Here is a 22,011-nt window from a genome sequence, read left to right on the forward strand (position 1 = left end):
CAGCATTGAAGGATGCTCCCTGCCCCAGAGAGTTTATAGGCTAAATGTAAGAGAACAGACAACAGAGTACAGGAAATGTCGATACAAGACTGCTTAACATGAAGGAGGCTGGTTTCAGCATGCCAGTAGCCTATTGTTGCCAAAGCATCACAGCTCCAAGTTTTAAGGAACAGTTGAAAGGGAGCATGCCTATCTCAAATAGGAGGGGCAGCCTGAGAAAGAATGAAGGTGACTGGTTTGACAATATAATGAGTGAACAAGACAGGCTGGTGGGAGAGGAGGAACAATGTCTTGATAAATGAGAGATGCTCAATACAGTGGGCCTAGTTAAAATAAGTAGGGGTGGGAGGTGCTGTGGTGTGCCGTGTGGGGCCAGTGGTGCCCGGCATGTGCCTCCCGCTCCCCCCGGGTAAAAAGCAAAGTATGGGAAGGCACCAGGAAGACACTGTTGCTGCGCCCTGGGGCCCGCTTCGTCCTCGTCTGCCTGCTTGCCTACGTGTACCCCCTATGTCCTTACTAAGTACCCCTAGGGGTATGCGCACCCCTGGTTGACAATCCCTGGGTTAGAGGATAGGGGAAGGATTTTGCAGCAGGTGTGAACACAAGAGAATCTTACTTGTTATGGGCAGAGAGGAGGATTTTGCACCAGTTGCGACATCAGGTGGGAACCTGGATTGGAATTTTTAGCTGTGTGGAAGGCAGAAAAAGCTACACTCTAAAGATATTAGAGAGAATCAGTCAGTCTCACCTCCATCCTTGGCAAAGTCTTTGAAAAGATTATTAAGGCTCATATATGTGAGAGCCCAGCAGGAAAAATTATGCTGAGGGGAAACCAGCACGGGTTCATAGCGGGTAGATCATGCCCGACTAATCTAGTCTCTTTTTATGACCAGGTTACAAAACACCTCGACACAGGAGTAGGGGTTACTATCGTTTACTTAGACTTCACGAAGGCCTTCGATACAGCATCCCACCCCATACTGGAGAACAAGTTAAGAGGCTGTGACTTGGATGATTACACAGTCCAGTGTTTGGCAAATTGGCTAGAGGGTCGTACCCAAAGAGTGGTAGTGGATGGGTCAGTATCAACCTGGAAGGGAGTGGGTAGTGGGGTCCTGCAGGGCTCAGTCCTTAGACCAATACTCTTCAATGTCTTCATCAGTGACTTGGACGAGGGAGTGAAGTGTACTCTATCCAAGTTTGCGGATGATACAAAACTGGGGAGAAGTGGACACGTCGGAGGGCAGGGAACAACTACAGGTAGACCTGGACAGGTTGGACCAATGGGCAGAAAACAATAGAATGCGATTTAATAAGGAGAAATGCAAAGTGCTGCACCTAGGGAGGAAAAACCTACTGCTTAGGAAATGACCTGCTCGGTAGCACGGAAGCGGAAAGGGATCTTGGAGTCCTAGTGGACTCCAAGATGAACGTGAGTTATCAGCATGACGAAGTCACCGGAAAAGCTAACTGCACGTTATCATGCATCAGCAGATGCACCAAGGAGGTGATACTTCCCCTCTATCGGGCACTGGTCAGACTGCAGTTGGAGTACGACGTCCAGTTTTGGGCGCCACACTTCAAGAGGGATGTGGATAACCTGGAGAGGGTCCAGAGAAGAGCCACTCATATGGTTAAGGGCTTGCAGGCCAAGTTCTACAAGGAGAGACCAGGGCACCTGGACTTCTTCAGCCTCCACAAGAGAAGGTTGAGAGGCAACCTTGTGGCTGCCTATAAATTCATCATGGGGGCACAGAAGGGAATTGGTGAGGCTCTACTCACCAATGCGCCGCTGGGGGTCACAAGAAATAATGGCTATAAGCTAGCAGAGTGAAGATTTAGACTGGACATTAGGAGGAACTTCTTCACAATTAGAGTGGCCAAGGTCTGGAATGGGTTCCCAAGGGAAGTGGTGCTCTCCCCTATCCTAGGGGTCTTCAAGAGGAGGTTGGGCGGGCATCTGGCTGGTGTCATCTGAACCCAGCACTCTTTCCTGTCTATGCAGGGGGTTGGACTCAATAATCTATTGAGGTCCCTTCTGACCCTAACATCTATGAATCTGTGATAGATGCCACCCACAAGACAAATAAACATTTTCAAAAGGAGGTAAATATCCTCATTTTACAGATGGAAAAACAAGCGCTTAACAGCATGTGGGCAGTTCCCCCTTGCAGCAGATCTGCCCAGCTGCTCCCTGGATTGACACCTGTATTAATATGACAAGTTCCATATAGCGCTTGTAGGAACCTTGGCCATTACAGAGTTAGTAGGAATATATACAGTAGTTGGCTTAATGCTTATTATGCCTGCAAAAAAGCTTATATCTGTACAAATGAGTTAAAATTTTGTCAGAAGAGCTTGTTTTAGGACAGTGTTTCTCAACTTGTGGACTGTGACCCAAAAGCAGGTTGCAAGAATATATAAAAGGGTCGTGAACAAACTTTAAAAATATATCGGGAAACTTTAAAAAAAGATTCTCCTTTAAAGGAGAAAAATGTGGGAAACTGTGGCTTTTCAATTGCAGGCTGACAGAGTTCCAGCCTGCAAGGGGCTGCTTGGGACCCCCCCAAACCCTACACCCCTGCTGTCCAACACGCTGAGGGTCCGGGGCCTTGGGGTAGGGGGGACAGTGAGTTGGGAGTGAGGGGCACTGGATGGAGACTGGCCACTGATGTTTACAAATGGGTCCTGGTCCAAAAAAGGTTGAGAACCACTGTTCTAGGAGACGTCAAAATATCCAGAGAAAGAAACAGAAGCAGCAGTAACTACTCCTTTTTCCTTGGCTAGAGACATGAGTTTCTGATTCTAACATAAGTTATAGTGATAGTGGTGGAAATGATCTATATAAATTGCCTCCATATTACTTGAAGGAAAGAACTTGAGCTCTCACTCTCTTATGCGCCCACTCTTTCTCTCTCTCTTACACACACACACACACACACACCACTGCCCCTTATATCTGTGACAGAAAACAGTTTTTCTTGTTTTAAAAAATTCTAACACAGATCTAGATTTATAAAACAGAACTTTTGAGTTATTAAGCAATATAAAAATCAGCTCTGGCAAGCAGCTCAGGGCTACTTGCCCTCAGAAGCGTCTAAGGCTCGGCCAGCTGGTATCTGGGGACACTAGCCCCCTGTGCTAGACTTCCGCTGCCCCCTCTACCCACTGCGACAGGAACTACCACCTGCCTGTGACTTGCTGCCACCTGCAACAGCATCTGCCCCCTTGGACCTGCGGTCCCATGGCTCCATGCCTGCCAGACCTGGACAGGGACCACACGGCCACCTGGGCTGGTATGGGAATGCAGCAGAGCCACCTGCACCTTTGGGCCTGCTGCCAGCAGGCAATGGCTGCACAGTTGGCCTTCATGCAGCACTGCTGCCATGTCTTCTGGTGTCCCTGCTCTACCATCTGGGCAGCTATTGCTCAAAAGATGTGCTCATTGCAGTGGCCTGGTCTGAACTGCCCCAAATGGCTAGGAGGTCAGCCACCTCAGCTGCCCTCCAGCTGGGTTCCCAGTGCTGGCCCTGGGCAGGCTCCTCTGTCTAGGTCCATTCCACTTGACTCACCAGCAGGCATCCTGGTTTCCTCTGTTTAAAAATGGCAAATTCTCGGATAAAATCCCAATTTGTTTCATTAAAAGCCCCGAAAACCACACTTTTCCTTGATTAAAATGGAATGCCACTGAATCTGTAGGTGTCAGTTGAGCACAATGCTTTATTGATATGTAACAGCTGCTACTGGATTTGCAACAGGGCTCAGGATCCCAGCAAAGACAGAGCAGGAAAGGTTGCAGAAAGTTGTTCCTTGCAAGAGCATATGCATGTTTTCGATTGGCTTCTGAAGCAGGAGTGGGGCAGGAACTCAGCCCTGGGGACTCACCCAGGCTCAGACAAGGGAAGGATCCCTGGGACCACAGAGCTCGAGGAGGAACCACCTTGAGGTGCTGTGAAGTGAACCTGGCCTTAGTGACAGGAAGAAGATAACCTGTTATCCTTTTTCCCTCTGGGAGACAAAGGAACCCATGTGGACAGAAAAGGGTGGTGAGGTCGACTTGCCTAGGAGGGCAGGTTGTTGATCTGGGAAGGCACTGGGGAGAGTTAACTAAGAAACAATCTGGGGCCAGGGGGTGATAAACCCAGGGTTGTTTCAGGTATCAGCACAAGGGGCCATGTCTGGGAACTGGAGAAAGGTGTGTTTTTTTGGGAGGGCAGGAGCAGTGTATGTTTTTTTGCAGATACCGCAGACAGCTGGAGCATAGGGGAGCTTCTCTTCTCCATGCAAGCTCTAGCAGAGAGCAGAACTTTCTGAAGCAGCAGCATCAGCCATGGATGTGTTGCCAGTGTGAAGGGGAGCTGATGTTTGTGTTCACCCTGTGTGCTCCTGCTGAAATTCACTGGAGTCTCAAGGTTTAAGCTGGGGAGTTGTACTGAGGGTGTCTTTGATTCAATTTGTATAGAGTGTTTTAGTTCACTGATACCTGCTGTTGACAATTAAATTATTGATATCCTGGGTTCCACTATTAACCTCATCCTTACATTGACTGTTTTGTAAATAATACACTGTGTAAACAGTTAGACTGTATGTACTCCAGTGTGTGGGGGAACCACAAAAAAGCACTCCATGGAGAGGTGGCCCCAGCCCTAGGGACTGGGAGACTGACCAAGGCTATTTGACCCCCCAGAACCCTGAATCTGGACGTGACCATGTGTAGCACCATGGCTAGGGTTACAGATATATTTACAATTTTAACACAGTTTGGAAGGCTATCACCGCTTCAATCATTATAATAAAATAAACTCTAAATACTTACATATTTTGGCATTTGCTTTTTTTTTTAATCATAGGAAATCAGAGCTCCGCCTGTTCCCTTTTGCTCACCAGGATGCAGGTCCAGCTGCGGCTGTCTCTCCACCTGCTTTGTGGTGTTGGGCAGCACTGAGATGCTGGTGCCCTGTCCATATCCTTGTTCCTCACTCCTAATTACAACCTTGCCAGTGCCCCTCATTCCTGATCTGCAGCCCCTGCCTGCCTCTCACTAGCCCCAGCTCTCTCCCTGCCCCAGGACATGAGTACAGCTGCAACTGTCCTGCCCGCTGCTTTGTGGATCTGCGCAGTGCCAGCCCTTGCTGTTCTGTTTCCTACATCTGTACCCAGGCCCCAGAAATCTCTATGTCCTTCCTGGGAAGCCCCTGACTGGTACTCAGAGACTGGGCTGGGCAAGCCCCAAGCAAAATATACCTCCCAAAAATAAATTCTCTACTTACATTCTGCATGCTAGTAACAAGCAAGTCGCAAGTCCTTCCCGGAAAAATCTGTTTGATGCTGCTCAGCAGGGCCTTAGCTTTCTGGGATTCAAGTAGCAATAGACGGATATCACTACTATCATAATTCTTATCATGCAACAAGAAAGGGGAAGGTCAGTGGTTAGTAAAACATCAAACAAGCTGCCAGCTCATCTAAAACTCAATTACCATTTTTATGTGCACTACCTACATAGATCCTTGACAAAATTAGTTAATGTAGCAAGAGTTAATGTAGTCATATCAAATAATACTGCAATTAACTCTCTCTACAAAAAAGCATTAAACACATGCTTAATTTGAAGCACATGCTTAAACATTTTCCTCACCAAGGACATAGTTACTACATCATTTTACTAAAGATTGATAGATCCATTTCATGAGGAGCAGCTGAGTGAATAAATCAGGAAAATCAAACCTACCTCACAGTTAGATGAGTAGCAGTGATAACGGCCTCCCATTACTTCTGTCAGGTTCTTTAAAACAGCCTATATATAAATATGAAGATGAAGTATTTGATTTGAGTACCTCTGTGCATAGGCTGCCTTGTTCAGTTCTCTGTAACAGGCATAAAAGAGTCTTTGCCTTCAAGTAACAAAAGCTGTAAATAATAACAATCTCATCTTTTTTCCAGGCAGTCATATTTAGGAACCAAAGGAAAACCCAAACAACTAATACAGATTAAAGAAAGCTATCAAATGACAAGGTTAACCACAGACTTCACTTAAAAATAAAATGTTACCATTAACCTGTTTCCTACTTATTTGAAGGCAATTGCTATTGGAGATTTAAGCCCCAAATAAACATTTGAAAAACATTTAACAATATTGTAATGTACTGTCTCTGAAACAAATGAGGCACTTATACAAACCAGAAAGAATGTGATTACTTACTGGAAGAACATGATTGCTACACTCGTATGTAACTGCATGAACGAGCAGCTTTCTTCCCAGTGTACATTGCTGAATGTAGTCTGACAATATTTCTGAAGACTGATCAGGACTGATAAAAAATGAACAGCACATTAATATGGCCTTTTCTCCTATTTGGTTAAAGAAATGGGATGATGGAGCTTCCAGGGCTGAGGAAGAAACATCCAATCACAGGAATATAATTTAAGCATCTGGCAATCTAGGGTAACTACCATTTTGTAAAAACTTTTCAAAAGTTTGTGCAGTTTTTTCTCTTTTTAAACCCCCAGCTAATAAATATGAGAAGAAATAAAATCTAGCTCACTCTCCCGTTTCTATGCTGCCTCTTCAGGGCCAGCAGAAGCCTTTGTTACTTAGTAGTAAAGGAGGAATTGACGGCTTTTGCTTTCAGTCTGAGTTGTACCAGTAGATATTTCACATTAAAAAGAAAATTTGAAGTCTGCATAATCCCTTGGTGACGCTGTAATAAGGCAAATGGGAACCTGTCATTTAATTCTTCATTCTTGTTAGATCCATTAAAATGATATCTGGATCCAGACCACCAAAGGCACTTGTTCAGCAAAACCAAGTTGCCACCTTACTACATATTCAAAACAAAAAAACCAGAAGAATTGGTCATCTAGCACTCATCAGAAGACTTCAAATATTCTGCTTTTATTGCACTCATTATTTGAACTGTGCAAACTATCAAACATCTATCATAATTCAAAATTTATCTCGACTCAGAACTGACTGCTTGACAAAATTTCATGGAAATTATATCTTTTAAGGAAATATCTAGTATTCCTTCAGTTCCATTGTTTGTGATCAACTACAGGAAACTGGTATTAATACATAATGTTACTTTCAATCCCAAGGTAGCTGATAATTCCACAGTCCTGCACAGTCCCACCGAAATTCTCAATTGTGCCAACCATTTTTAAACCATAGAATCATAGAAAATTAGGGTTGGAATAAATGACACAATACAAAAGTTGTCATATTTATACACAAGGACAAATTTTGAAGGGAAAGGAAGAGTAACAAAAATGAAGGAACAAATAGAAAAAGTAGCAATGGTAAAGGTGGGAAGAATGAAAATAAGTCAAGGGTGTCTGTAAAAACAAATTCCTCCTGCATGCCATAAAAGTGGAAAGTTTAAAATTGTACTTTTTAATTTTGTATCTAAGCTAATGTTTACTACTGCCAGTTCAGATAATATACTTACCAGCATCCTACAACAAGAACCAAAGAATTCAGATCTGTCTTTGTGAGGACCTTCTTCAGACCCTTCAGCAAATTGCAGCCTCCACTGGGCTTCAGCTCCTGTACCCACTGCCTTGCTTTGTGTAGGCTAGCAAAAGAATAAAAGGGAAGTCGGGTGTGTTCTAAGTGAAACAGGTCATGAAGGTCACAAACACACAAAACCTCTCATGAGATTTAGCTGGTCCATTGCATTGTACTGTCAGTTCATTTGTGGTTCTTCCTTGCAAATTTATTCTGGACACAGAAAAGAAGACTATTTGAAAACACATTTTTAGAAGCTATGTAATATACTCACACATGTACATTGACATTTGTTGGATTCTCCCATGGAAATGAAATCTCAGTCCCAAATGAGAGGAAATATAATTGCTTCTTATAACACAGTTGCTCGTCTATTAAGCACTTAAGAAACAAAAAAGTTAATAATTTAATATCCATGCCACTGTTAATGGAGTTTCAGAAAAACACTGCAATTTGCTGAAAAAAGCCCAGTATTCAGTGTTCTGAGCCATCACAAACGAAAACTAGACTCAGTATAGAAGTGATACAGTTTTAATCCTTTAGTGGGAAACAGTGAGAGTCAGCCACATGTCCTATTCCTTGCTCACCATGTCTAAATAGCACTCCCATTCTGATGCAGTGTATGTTCTCCCCATTTAACCAATGAAATTTAGGTAATATTCAGAAGGGCATGTTCATCCACAGGGCTGTTGTAATATCAGGAAGTACTATGAGATGACTCCTAAACACTAGGGGCACCGATACACGAGTGTGGAGGTTGCTCTGATGCAGTGTAATTACAGCGCATTGGAGTAGACTTGATTAATCAAAGCTGCTGGAGCATGGCAATTACTACACTCCAGCAGCCTACCGCGTCTTATGCATCAGTGTCCCCATGCTTAAAAATGCTGGCCGGGTGCTCAAACTAAAGCTTGTTGAATGAGTTTTAGTTCAAGAGCTCCTACTGTCATTTTAAGTGCAGGGACACTGATATAAGAGACACAGCAGCGCTTTAATTAGAGCAGCTCTTGAAGCCACTCTCGTTAAAGCGCCCCCCCACCCCACCCTGGAAGGATGTGTAAAAGTGCCCTAAGTGCTAGAGGTATAACTTAAGGTATTCAAGGAGCACAAAAAAGTGTGAAATGCAAAATCCTGAAACAGTTTCTTATGGTGCACAAGTTACAAAAGAGGATTAGGCACAAGTCAATTTTTAATAATCAAGGTTCTCTGAGTGTATGAAAAGTGAATATACAGAAAAAGTATCACAATGAGAAAATGGTACTATTATATCTTAGCATCTCCCTTTAACAATATTTGCTAGAACAGTTTTGTAAAAATAAAGAACTGAAAACCATATTGCTTTTTCTTTTGGAAGTTGAAGAACAACTAACTTAGCAGAGCCCTTGCCAAAGTGACAAAGCATGCTTTGTTGTGTCAGACCATCTGGGCAAAACTGCATCCTATTCTGGCATACTGAATTATACGTACAACTCAGCTGTCAGATCTTGTTCCCTGTCTATTTCTGGCACACAAGAGAAATAACTGAGGCATAAAGGCTAAGTGGTTTAATGTTTGAATTCAAGTCTGAAAATTTTTAAGTTATGATAAACTACTTTAGATTTCTGAATCTAGACATTAAGACAAAGAAGTTATACGTTAAAAGCAGTTAAAGTAATCTTTATGCCTCCTGCAAATTTACTTCTGCTACTTAGAGCAGGGGCGGGAAAAATGACAGATCTGGCTGGTGGCCAGACTTCATTTCCCAGCAGCTCCTGCCTGTGTCCCTGCAGCTGGTTTCCATGGAGACCCCAGGAACAGCAGGGCAGTGAGTGCTGGGCCAGGGTTTCCATGGCAACCAACCTGAACAGTACTGACAGCAGGTGGCTGCTCCAGGGCCGGGATCTTGTGTCAGTGACAGCACGGGCTGGAGTTGCAATCCACCGCCTGCATGCCATGGGCAGGGGCGTGCATGCAGTGGATCACAGCTCTACCCCAGCTCCGGACCACGCTGACACTGCCACAAATCCTGGCCTTGGCCCTAGAGCAGGTTGCTGCCTAGCTATGAGCTCTGCCAGTGCAGCTTAGGCCAGTCTCCATGGAAACCCTGGCCCCACACTGTCATGGCCCACAGCTCCTGGGGTCTCCATGGAAACTGGCAGGGGCTGCTGGGAAATGGAGTCCACTGAAGGCCCAATGCAGCCCAAAGGCCAGACTCTGCCCACCCCAACTTAGAGAAAACACAAACTTCAATAAGTGATGTTTTTTCCCCCTAGCTGTCAATGTTGAACAGACACTTCATATTATTTACTTTCTCCCCTACAGTCATACAGAACCTGTATTGCCCATCTGTTTTAAGTATTTACCAAAAGGTTTTTCTGGAAATCAAGTAATCTGGGTCCACAACTTATATCAGATACGTCAACAAGGAGTCCAACTCTGGTTCCTTTTATAAGGCCAAACACCTAAAAATAAAATGTAAACATAAATACCTTAGGACAATTAACTATAAAGTTTTACTGTATGTGCTATACCAGGGGCAGACAATTATTTTGGCTGGAGGGCCGTTTAATAAGTTTTGGTGAGCTGTTGAGGGCTGCAAGGGTAACCCCACTCCTGGATGGGTGTCCTACCCCCTGGTCACCATCTTGAGAATGGAAGTCTCAACTCTAACCCCTGACCTTTGCCACTGGAAGTACTTCTTTTGGGAAGGAGGGTGCTGCTATCTTGATATTGGGAAAAAAACAAATCCTATAATAAAATATCAAACATCTACTATAACCCTATTTCAATTTTATTTAAAATTATTTTGATCCTGATTTATGTGCGTTTGCATAGTGTATCTAGAGGCAATTGCATAATAGCTCAAAATACAGTCTTACTCTTATATATTGTGTATATGTGGTAAGGGGGTATATGTCAGGGTATGTGGTTGGAGAGTGGGTGCATATGGTGCGGGTATAGTGGGTTGATGGGTGTGGATGCGGGGTATGTGGTTGGGGTGAAGGTGTGCATGTGGAAGGGTGTTGTGGGGGAAGTGTGTGTGTGTGTGTGTGTGTGTGTGTGTGTGTGTGTGTGTGTGTGTGTGTGTGTGTGTGTGTGTGTGTGTAGGCAGGGTGGGGAGGGTCCTTGGAGTCCATACAGTGTGCCAGTCCCTGGAGCTCCATGTGGTGGCAGCAAGCAGGGCCAGCCCCGCCTGGCCCTACACTGCACAGCTCCCCATGCTCCTGCCCTAGTACCCAGCCACAGGTGGTGGCAGCATGCGGGATTAGCCCCACCAAGCCCTGCGTAATGAAGTCGGTGATGCAGGTCATGGTGCTCAGCTGGGGCAGCAAGGAGACAGACAGAACCAGCCCTGCTCCACAGTCCAGAGCTCCCTGACATTCCCCATGACCTGCATGTAGCAGTGAGCAGGGCTGGGCTACTGGCTCCAATGTATGCAGCTCTCCTCAGAGATGCGCAGCTCAGGCAGACTACATACGAGCTTTGTGCGATGGAGCCAGGTAGACCCTGCACCCAGGCTCCGTGCTCCTGCTGCCCCACCCTTGGTTTCCACTGGCCTCAGGGCACTAGCATAGGCCCTGCACTCCTGCTGCCACCCCTGTTGAGAATATTAAAAGTTAATTTTGGATGAATGCATGAAAGTGAGTGAATCTGTTTTCAAACATACCCAGTCTGCTGAGAAAGCAGTCTCGAGAACAGAAAGATAAGAAAAATAATTTGCAATGTATTTGCAATAAAAAATACATTGCTTCCATGTTTTACAATATGGGAAAAAATAGAAAGTTTTCTCCAGGGAGATTCTAGGGTTAATTTATTCTTTACCTTGAGGTACAGAGTTCCCTTCAAAAAGTGTACTGAAAAATTAAATCTTACCCGTCTGCTATCCTCCAAAAGCCACTGAATTCGCTGGTGATAAAGCTGCATTACTCTGTAGAGGCACAGAATATATGTAACTACTGTGTTCTTTTGAATGGTATGTCAGTTTGTAATTCAGAACATTTTCATCCCAATTCAATTTCTTTGTTGGGTACACAGCCACTTTTTAAATGTACTGTATTTTCTTGCATACAAAATGTAACTTTCCCCAAAAATGGGGATGTATGTATTAAGCAGGGAAGTTGATTTTCTGCCTGGGGATAGAAGCATCATGCTTTGATCCCTGAACCACAGTGCAGCAGCTGTGGTATTACTACCAGGCAGCTAAAGGAGTGAACTCACTTAACTGTTCATTGTTCTTTACTTCAGAGGTTAATGAATATCTCTCCTTTTTAATGGACTTGCTTTTCCACTAATCAAGTTGCTATTTCTTAGGGCAATTTTTTTTTCTGCAAGCTATTTCTGGGTTCCCTCCTATTTTTTAGCTTTGGAGATTCTTTAGCTCTTTTCAAAATCTTAGATCCAGCTATGGAAACCAGTCTTCAGAAACAGCTGGGTTTTACCTTCAGTTAAGTAGGAAAGGGAAAGTGAGTTATCTGAAGATTAGCCATAAATTTGGAAAAGTCTTTTTTCCTTTATTCCACCTTGCAAAAACAAGGTCTGTACTATATAGGCATGTTATATGTGAGAAAATATGGTATGTATTTATAATGTTCTCCTACAGCACTAGAGATTGCAATGTTAATTATTTAAATACATCTTTCTTTAGAATTGTTTAATTGATTAAATAACTAATTGCCCTGAAAAACAGTGAGATCAACAGAGGAATTTAGATGCGTGTAACTGATGCACTAATAGCTGTTCAAAGGCTATGTGGTCTCTAACAGCTGTTCATTTAACAAAGATCTAGGAACTTTCACAGAAGACTGAGCTGGGTACTATAATGTTATACTGCAGTCTACTGAGCACATTCAACAAGTCTGCTTGTCAGATGAAAATTTCCTTGATTTTGTAGATTTGTCTTATAATTTTAATGATTTTGTTGCTTCCAAAACAAATGAGAAAGTATATGCATTTACAGTTTATAAAGAAATATTTCAAGCTTGAGACATCAGATACAGGATTTTCTTCCTTCCTTTCTTCCTCCCCAAAACATACCCATGCAGCTAAGATGTGTAGAGACCACATAGCCTTTGACTGTTAGATTACTGGCTTGAAAGCAAGCTATATTACAATAAATAAAAGTCAGTAAGCATCTTAATGATTTTCAGGGGCCTATCTGAAATGAATCAAACCTTCTCAGTTCAGGTCCTACTTGGCAACTGTCCTCATCACCATTCCAGTGTCTTCCAGCAACCTAATAGCTCTCAGGGAAAAGGGTAATGCTTGAATACAGAACTCTCCTAAAATGTCATGGGTTGGTAGGTTGGGATTGAGATATGCTACAACAGTATCATGACAGAAGCATGCACAGCTACTGCTTACGTTTCATTTATCACAACTCCAGGGCTGTCATAGGTGAACAATTCTAAACTTACAAATATTTAACCTGCGGATTACTGTAAAATCTTAAAACTGTAGCACATAGTATTATACTTACTCAGACAGTTTGGATTCAAAATTTACAACTGTCTCTGCCGTAAACTCTATCTGTTCAGTGGCATTTTCAGCATTCCTAGAAGAACCATTATTTACCATTAATAATGTAAACAGATACAATTGATTAAAGAAAGCATACCATTGTACTTACAAGACAAAAGTGCCCTTCTTTACGAGATCTTCTAATGTTAATTGCATAGATTCTAAACCATGAATCCTTAGCCATTCTTCTGTGGTTTGCATCTTGCTAGAGTGAACCTTATTTTTTTGCACTTTCTGTAAATTAAAAGCAAGAGAACAACTGAAGATGCTGACAGGAAACAGCATATGCTGTTCAAATATGATAGTAGCAAAGTGATAGCATTTGGTATGGGATAGAAATGGAAGACCATTTTGATTTGACACAAATCTAGCTGCAGTAACCAGGAGTCTGCCTAAAGTGTATCATACCCTATGCACTTGAGACAAATGTTATTGTGTTACCACATTTACTCAAATACAAGAGGAGTTTTTTTCCCCCGGTAGACATTGGGGAAAAAAGCCCTTCCTACAATTGCACACAAGAAATCTCACTAAATACACTGTCTATCATTAAATTGCTACCAAGAGCAGGACGTGCTCAGCAATGGAAACCAACTATGAAGTTAGTTTAAATGCAGCCAACAGCAGGTGTTCCCTCCACAGGAAACTGGCACTGGGCCTGGAGGTGCTGCAACACCAGGCCAGCACCACAAGGGCCAGATAAACAGGGTCTCAAATAGTTCACCCAGAATCCCTCTGTCACTCCCTCTCTTAGCCTGGCACATATGATGAGTGTGACCCCAACCTCCATAATATGAAGCCAGACCAGATTTCGTGCACCTCACCTGCATATCATTTTTTTGAGCAACCCAGGACTCATGACAAGAACACCCAGTTCCATGGGGGCTAATAAGCACATGGATCCTTTGTGATGGGGGAAGGGTATCTGGAGAATACACACATACTGACCAGTGCTGAGCTATGCAAGAATGGTTAGGGAGGATAAAAGGGAAAGGGAGGAGCTGGGTCCTCTTTATGGAGGTTGGGGTCACACTCATCATATGTGCCAGGCTGAGAGAGGGAGTGACAGAGGGATTCTGGGTGAACTATTTGGGACCCTGTTTATGATGTTTGCCAGGCATTTAAGACTGAAGAAACAGGAGTCATTGTAAATGGGAAAGAAAGGTGCAGCTCAGCTGTTGGAGTGAAGAGGAAGTCAAAATGTATTCAGTGTAGTGGTTCACTATGACTTTAAAAAGAGTTGGCAGTGAGGAGACTGTGCTTAATGGGCACTACCACATATCTTATTCCAACAGGCTATACTAACCTATTCTTGAGGTATGTTTCCAACAGCACTTTGGCCTTTTTGGCTAAGATCAAATGAACCATTTTTGGCACCAAGAGGAGCGTGCCAGGGCTGGGCTGGCTGTGGCCCTTGTGGGGCTGGCCTGGTATTGCAGTACCTCCAGGTCCAGTGCCAGTTTCCTGTGGAGGGAACATCTGCTCAGGTCCCTTCCGACCCTACAAACTATGAAACTATGAAACATTCCCAGGTGTACAAAGAGGTGGCAAGGGCCATGCTCAATGTGGGCAAGAACACCTGCCTAGCCCTGGACAAAGCAGGGTACCTACCTATCAAAAAGCGTGGCAGAAGACTGAGGCCAAGGTCAAACAGAGACTGGGACTATAGAACACAAGCCGCCTGTCAATGGGGGGGTGGTGTAGAGCTCATGAGGGCAGTGTTGCTGCCGGTGCTTCTGTACACCGTACTGGTCTTTCCTTCCTCAGAACAAAGGGTGGAAGGCCATGTGTCTTCTTCTGGGGCTTAGGTGAAAGAAGGTTGCAAGAGCCACAATGTATAAGACAAAATGGACGAGGGGACAAGGAATGACTGACATCCTGTTATTCCTCTCGGCCAAGTACATGAACAGATCTGCAAACTGACAGCCAGAGCAGAACCCAAATTGGTTGGCTTCATGAGATACTTTGCAGGGCACCTGCTGCAATACTGGGGGTGTATACACTGTCCAACTTGCACCTGTTGCCCTTCGAGCCACCGTGGATTGACTGTAGGGGTGGGCAATTATTTCACGTGGAGGTCCACTTAATGACTTTTGGTGAGCTACTGAGGGCTGCAAAGTGCCCTCAGTACCTTCAAGGTATCCCACACCCCAATCGCCATCTTGGGACTGGATGTCCTGTCCCTTACCTTTGACCTTTGCCACTGCAAGTACTCCTTTTGGGAGGGGGATATGCCATCTTGAAACCAAAAAAAAAAATTATACACTAAAAATCAAACACCTACTATACTATAGTTTATTTCAAAAACTATTTTTGTGCTGATGCACGTGTGCTTGCAAAGTGTATATAGAGGCGATTGCATAATAGATCAAAATAAAGTCTTACTCTTGTATATTGTGTGTGGGGGGTATGGTTGGGGTGGTGGGTGGGTGATTTGTGTGGGACTGGTGGGGGGTAATGATTGTGTGGGAGGGTTGTATGTGGGTATGGGCCTCCTGCCACATGCCCCACCACGGGCAGCAGCAGCAGCAGGTGGCGGGCCCTCAGGGAACTTGCGGCAGGCAGAGCACCCCGGCAGCATGTGGCTCTGGCTGAGTCCTAGAAGCTGCATGTGGCAGCACAGAGCCAGCCTAGTCAGCCTGCTGGCACGTGCCTTAGCCCCAAGCCATGTTAGCTCTGTGCCAACATGTGGGGCTCCCAGCACTGCAGGCAGGAATTGTGACATTGAGCCGGGCTGGGCCAGCCCCATGGCTCCACATGAGGTTTCTAGCAGTCCAGTGGGGAGCCCCACGTGGAGGCACAGAGCCTGCCTGGCCCAGCCCCAAGGTACACAGCTCCCAGCTGTAGTGCCGGGAACTCCACACGCTGGCATGGAGCCAGCCCAGACTGGCTGGAAGGCATGTGGCGCCTGCCTGCACTGCTGGGAGCCCCATGTACTGGTACAGAGCCAGCACAGCCCGGCCCGATGGTAGTGGCTCCTGGAAGGAGTACCAGGAGCTGCACACGGTGGCATAGAGCCTACCCGGCCTGATTGCACATGGATCCTCGCAGCTTCCAGGTATGCTGGGAGCCCCTCAGAGGTGGAAGAATAGAGCCAGCTTGGTCCAATGGCATGTGATCTCTGAAAGCCCTCATCTCCCACTGGCTTTCAGAGGGGCAGCCATGGGCCAGTAGTGGAGAGGCCCCCTGGGCTAGATAGAATGACCTGGCAGGCCATATTTTGTCTGCCCCTGTTCTACAGGATCTTGGAGAACTTCCAGAACACGTCCAAGTTACACAACAAGAACCCAGTGACCCTGAAAAAACATTGTAAAATGCAGGAGGCGGTTAGGGCAAGGAACAGACTGTCACCCATGGACATACTACTTAGCAACAACTGCCAGGTTGTGTGGGAATGTATTTTCCACAAGGACCTGCAGAAGAAACACAGGGACTTGACCTGGCAGGTAGCCCACTGGGCACTCCTTGTGTGAGCACTGAGACACAGACAGGGGCAGAGAGGCCCATCAAACTGCCCCTGGCAAGCTTGCTGATAGAAGGAGGAAACAATTAACCACCTCCTCTGGAACTTCCCATATGCCAGGGAGGTGTGGAGAAAAGTAGTCATTCTCCTCGTGATGGTGACTGGGGTTAAGAGCCTGACCAGAGAAAGGTACTGTTTAGACACGTGACCAATCAGCAAGGGCTCTAGGTAGGAATGCCCATGTGGAAGACCAGGAACCTGGACTGCATCAGAATGGGAGTGAGTGAGCTGAAGGTATACTACAGGAAGACAAAAGAAGATGATGGGGAGATGATGGTGGAGGGTGCATGGAAGAGAAAAGATTGGCACAGATTGTTCAGAAACAAGATCCTCCCCCAGAGAAAATGACAACAACAATGAGGAAGAGGACAATGATAGTGACGAAGAGGGGGTGAGCAATAAGGATGATGGGGAGGAAGGGGATGACAAAGATGATGTGGATTAAGGAGCAGGAAGGGAAGTAGAGAGGGATTGTGGGGGGGTGGGAGAGGGGAGAGTGGTGGGAAATGGAGGCAGTTTCACATGATGGTAATTGTTCAAGAAGATGGTGACGGGCATGTGGGTGTATGGGAGCATGGTGTGATTATTGTAATAGGGAGGATGATGGTGGGGAGTTTATAGGGAGTTTGTAGGGTCGGAAGGGACCTGAGCAGATGTTCCCTCCACAGGAAACTGGCACTGGGCCTGGAAGTACTGCAATACCAGGCCAGCCCCACAAGGGCCACAGCCAGCCCAGTCCTGGCACGCTCCTCTTGGTGCCAAAAATGGTTCATTTGATCTTAGCCAAAAAGGCCAAAGTGCTGTTGGAAACATACCTCAAGAATAGGTTAGTATAGCCTGTCGGAATAACTGTAGATGTGTGTTTTGGGTTGTCAAGTGAACCATATCCGTGACAAGACAGGTCCATAGAGGTATAGGTATTTATTTATACAGAAATATATATTTTGGCAAAAAAAAAAAGTTTGTACTATATATAAATAGGTACAAAAGTGCTACTTTAAAGTGTGTTTATGTAGTACCTGTATTAAAAAACTTTCAGTAGTTTCAAAAAAGGTAGCATACACCAATTCTAGATTAACTAGGTGCACAGGTACTATGTATAAATTACTACAGCCATTTTTCATTTCAAGGTTATTGTTTTCAAATTTGCTCCTCACTTTCATGTGTTCAGGGACAGCAAGACCTGACAGTAAGGAGAGGGGGAAGGGGCTGCCAGGGAAAAGCTGCAGGGAAGGAGAGAGCAACAGGGCTATCTGACCCCCCAGATTTATTTTCCCTGCTGTAGCAGTGGGAGGGGGGGACAAATTCGTGGCAAATTTCCAATAATTAAATTTTATACCTAGAAAATGATAACATATTTATCTACTTTCCATACATAGAATCTAATTACCGGAAGGGGGGTTGTCTTATAATCAGGGTTATCTATTTGAGTAAATATGGTATTTCCTTTTGATAAGCAATTCACACAAAAAAATAATTGGTCACTATTTTGTCATCCCTCTTCATTATACTGGTCCACAATAACTTATTAATAGAATGAGAAAGAAGCTCAAGTTTTTCCACTCTTTTTCACGTTTGTTTCTCTTTAAGAAAAAGACAGTAGACCAGTCATGAATCATGATGGATTATGTCATGGATATTAGATTACACTATCTCTAATTCTATCACGTTATTGATAGTTTTTAACTGCTTACTGAAGTTATTTTCTAACTGCTTATTGAAGTTGTAAATAGAGCTGGGTGGGAAAAAGTTCTCTTGTATGAAAATTTTTGAGATTTCAGTTTTTTCTTGTTCTGCAGCTGGACAAAACTGAAATCTGAAATTTTTCAGAGCAGGAATTTTATTTTGGCTTTCCTTCATTCCCAGGAAGTGCCTGATTCACAACACCATTTGTTATTATAGAGTGGATCTCTCTCAGCCTATTCTGTTGGAGCTATTCAATTTTGAGTAATGAACTGGCCATTTACTGGCCACAGAAACACCAGATCTATAGCTCTGTAGTAGGGTACTCATTTGAGATATAGGAAAAACGAGTCCCGGTCACTGCTCTGCCTGCTTACAGCAGGGGCTTAATTGTATTGTGAGAAAACCAAATTCAAGGACCTTAATAAATGGACAAGTCCAAGCCTCATGGTTGTAGATGGGGGTCAGTATATCTCTAATGTTTAGATCAGACTTCCAACCTGTACCTGAGAAGAATTCCCAAAGGTTTTGTTAAAACTGATGCTCCTACTAGAATTTTTCATTTCAACAAAGTATCATTTTCCAGTGAAAAAGTTTACCCAAAAAATCCCTGATTGCCTCTACTTTCAAGTAAAAATTCTGTAAGTTTCCCTGTGACCACCACACTAGAATTGGGTCTTTACAAAGGCCTTGAATGCAGACAGAGCAGAAGCATTGTGAATCAAATCAAGGGTGTTCCATGCATAGGCCCAGTATAGAGGAAGCCATGGAAACATCTGAGTAAATAACTAACAAATGAGTAGGGAAGGCTGATACCGCTGACAAAGTACTGGACTAAAGGGGACAATTCAGGGGCAGATCCAAAGGGGGTGCAGTGGCATGGTCAAACACCCCCTTTCAGACCGTGTCATGGGAGCAGCAGCCAGTGTCTTTTTAAAGTCTCTGAGCCAGGTAAAAAACCTCCTTCTGTCCTCCCCTCCATTCTCAGCAGCATGCCATCCCTTCTCTCCCATTCCACTCCCCACCTCCAGCCCACCACTGCCACTGTTTCCTCTGTCTTCAGCTGCCCAGGGGTGGAGGTTGCTCCTGAGCTGTTCCTGCCCCACTCTACCTAGGTTTTGCAGGGAGCTGAGTTCAGCCCAGGAACGCAGCAGTGATAGTGAGTGGGTTCTTCCTTCCCGTCCAATCCCCACCAGGTGTTCCCCTCAAGCTCGAGAACAGGCACAAGGGAGAATCTGCCTGCCACTGCTGCCCCAGCTGAGCCTGGCTCCCTGAGCAGCTTGGCTGAAGCAGGGCAGAAGTAGCTCTGGCTGCTGAATACGGAGGGAAGAGAGAGGATGCCAAGAGCAGAGTAGGGAAGTTTCTTACCTGATTCAGGTACTTTAAAAAGGTCGAAGGCTGCTCCTCCAATGGCATGGTTTGCCCATCCCAGTGAAAGACAGTGGGGAAGTTGGAAGTGAAGGTACAGCCACCCCAGCAATGCCAGTCACTGCTCTACACCCCGCTTTACAAAATCTCAACTCTGCCCATGGGGCAATTCAGAACTAGACCAGAGCAGATAAAAAGTTATATATGGCTTAAAAGCCTGGACACGAAGCCTGAACCAAGGGTGCAGACAGAAGTGCAGCTCCCAAATGTAACTCCGAATGTGTTCGGCAAAGCATTCTGAGTTACAACACCTCAGACCAAAAAGAAGTTCACTGTTGGTTCCAGGGCTGAGGGGAATCTGAGCCTGTAGCCAAGTTCCCATAGCAATGGCCAGGCTCTCTGCCAGTGCCTGCTGTTTTCAGAATGGGAGGGGGGAAAGGCAGCAGACAGAGCTCATTCTTGGGGCTCCCCAGCTGATGCTGAAGCCCTCTTGAGGGGGCTAAAAAACCCCCAGACTGAACTCCCTCTGCTCCCTTTTACCCCTCCTATTCTGAAAACAGCCACAGGCTAGTAGCTCCCCAGATAAAAGTTACAAAAGACGCTATTTTTTTTAAATGTCTTCATCTGATCTCTCATGAAAGGAGGGGTCTGATTTTCACCGGATCAGCCATTTTTTGAAGCTGTCTGAAGCCATGCACTTGTGCTTGGTCATAGCTATAAACTGCTTTCTGTGGCCAGATGAGGCAAAAATTGTCACTTCCGTCTGTGCCTCAAATGGAGCAATTCAGAGGTGAGAGGGAAAGGCATGACCCAATCGAAAGATGGGCCAAGTACTTTAACAGCAGTTTTTGGTGTAATTTGGAGGGTGCTGAGGGTATCAGATAGGTAAAGGAGCGGGATGCCTCCGTAACTGAGACTAGCAACGACAAGCATCTTAACATCTCTGTCTCCTTTCCTTTTTCTTAATTTATTCCCATCTAAATAATTAAAACAGGTATACATCATTTTAAAAATTACTGTATTTACTCGGTAAATTTGCTTACCAGCAGGTCTTGTGTTTGGTTGACATGTGTAACCAACAATCCATTGTCAAGCTCCAAATCTGTTATTGTAACATTTTGCCCAGGTGGAAGACCTCTTTCTGAAAGTCCATCAGAGCCCACGCTTACCCTACAGAGTAAGTCGATAAGTTTTTTAATCCAATTGTCTCAACTGAATAATTGTCTGAACACTGAAAACACCGTTGTTATGTTAGTCACTTATAAGACCTAAACATTTTGGCTTGCATACATTTGACAACTAAGGACCCTTTTTTAGCATCCCAAATACAGTATATATGCTATTTAAGGAAAAAAAATATAAACTTACAATTCCATACAAGCGCGTCTTTCATTTAAGAATTCCCCATTAAAGATTCTGCAATATCCTTACCCCACTTTTTCCAAGAACATATCATTGTCCAGTAACTGCGCCATTTTTCTGGTCTGCACATCCATGGTGCTTAGGCCCAAAGACTTAACCTTCTAAAGAAGAAACAGACACATCGAAGAAGAGAATGTAAATCAGGGACAGCCGTTTACAAGCATTAGAAAAGATATCACTGATCCAAGGCATCATTGCCTCACGATTCAGATAAATAGAAATCACAGATGTAGCACTGCTGGGGATATATATAGCCAAGTTTAAAAAAAATAATGCCCTAGCGCAACCCACATCACAAGAGGGAAGGTGTGTGTGAATAATTCCCCAATATTTTTGTTACATAGGCATTTATTTGCAACAAGTTCTTCGTTTGTTGGGGCTGTATCCAGTCACGAAGGTGCAGCTCAGGCTGCTGGAAGAGGAAGCAGCCCGGGTGCTGGAGCAACGTAAACTCACCGAGAAGAAAAGCTTTGTAGCAGAGGGGTCTGTTCAGGTGCAAGGAAGCTCGGGAGACAGCGGCGCTCTGGACCCGCCCGGCTGCGGCCAGTTCGTCTAACCCCGCTCCATCCTGCGCGGCCGACAGCTCGCCCAGAGAGAGGGACCCTCAAAGGATGCCCACCAAAACCCAGAACTCCGCAGCCCCACCGCCACTCACCCGCATGCGGCTACTTTATACCCGGGGGCAGCCGCTGCGCCAAGCACCCGAGGCTGGGGGCAAGGGGCCCGGCCGCCTCAGCTAGAAATCCCTGCGCTGCGGCCGGGGCTGAGCTGAGAGGACTCTGCAGGGACAGTCCCGGGACCGCGCTCCCCCCCGCTGCGGCCCTCAGAGGCGGCGGCCGCCACAGCCCCTTCCCACCGCGCGCCCGAGGGAGGCAGGAGGCAGGCGGCGGGGGCGGGGCCGGGCGCTGCGTTGCCAGGAGAAACGAAAGGAACCATTGTCTCGGGGGCGGGGGAGACGCTGGTCTGCGCGTCCAGTCGGGGCGGGGTCCGCTGCCGGCCGCGCGGAGCGAAGGGA

The 22,011-nt window shown here is 45.3% G+C and overlaps 1 protein-coding gene across 3 annotated transcripts in view; it reads right to left on the reverse strand.

The window, feature by feature from the left end:
* Positions 1–21,820, reverse strand: part of VWA3A (von Willebrand factor A domain containing 3A) — a 79,131-nt gene extending 57,311 nt beyond the window's left edge. For 2 of the 3 annotated variants that reach the window (XM_019542170.1, XM_019542171.1), the window contains exons 1-12: positions 21,652–21,820; positions 21,006–21,097; positions 20,618–20,744; positions 13,110–13,234; positions 12,960–13,034; positions 11,357–11,411; positions 9,847–9,945; positions 7,779–7,885; positions 7,446–7,571; positions 6,200–6,308; positions 5,729–5,794; positions 5,271–5,396 (exon numbers count right to left, since the gene is read on the reverse strand). In XM_019542170.1, the coding sequence (XP_019397715.1) occupies positions 5,271–5,396; positions 5,729–5,794; positions 6,200–6,308; positions 7,446–7,571; positions 7,779–7,885; positions 9,847–9,945; positions 11,357–11,411; positions 12,960–13,034; positions 13,110–13,234; positions 20,618–20,744; positions 21,006–21,097; positions 21,652–21,657 (1,113 nt within the window). In that variant the 5' untranslated portion in view covers positions 21,658–21,820. The remainder of the gene's footprint in view (positions 1–5,270; positions 5,397–5,728; positions 5,795–6,199; positions 6,309–7,445; positions 7,572–7,778; positions 7,886–9,846; positions 9,946–11,356; positions 11,412–12,959; positions 13,035–13,109; positions 13,235–20,617; positions 20,745–21,005; positions 21,098–21,651) is intronic. The other variant, XM_019542169.1, reaches the window with a different exon arrangement.
* Positions 21,821–22,011: the final 191 nt, after the last annotated feature.

This window comes from Crocodylus porosus, unplaced genomic scaffold (genome assembly GCF_001723895.1).
Source record: "Crocodylus porosus isolate Cpor-Errol unplaced genomic scaffold, CroPor_comp1, whole genome shotgun sequence".
Taxonomy (NCBI): Eukaryota; Metazoa; Chordata; order Crocodylia; family Crocodylidae; genus Crocodylus; species Crocodylus porosus.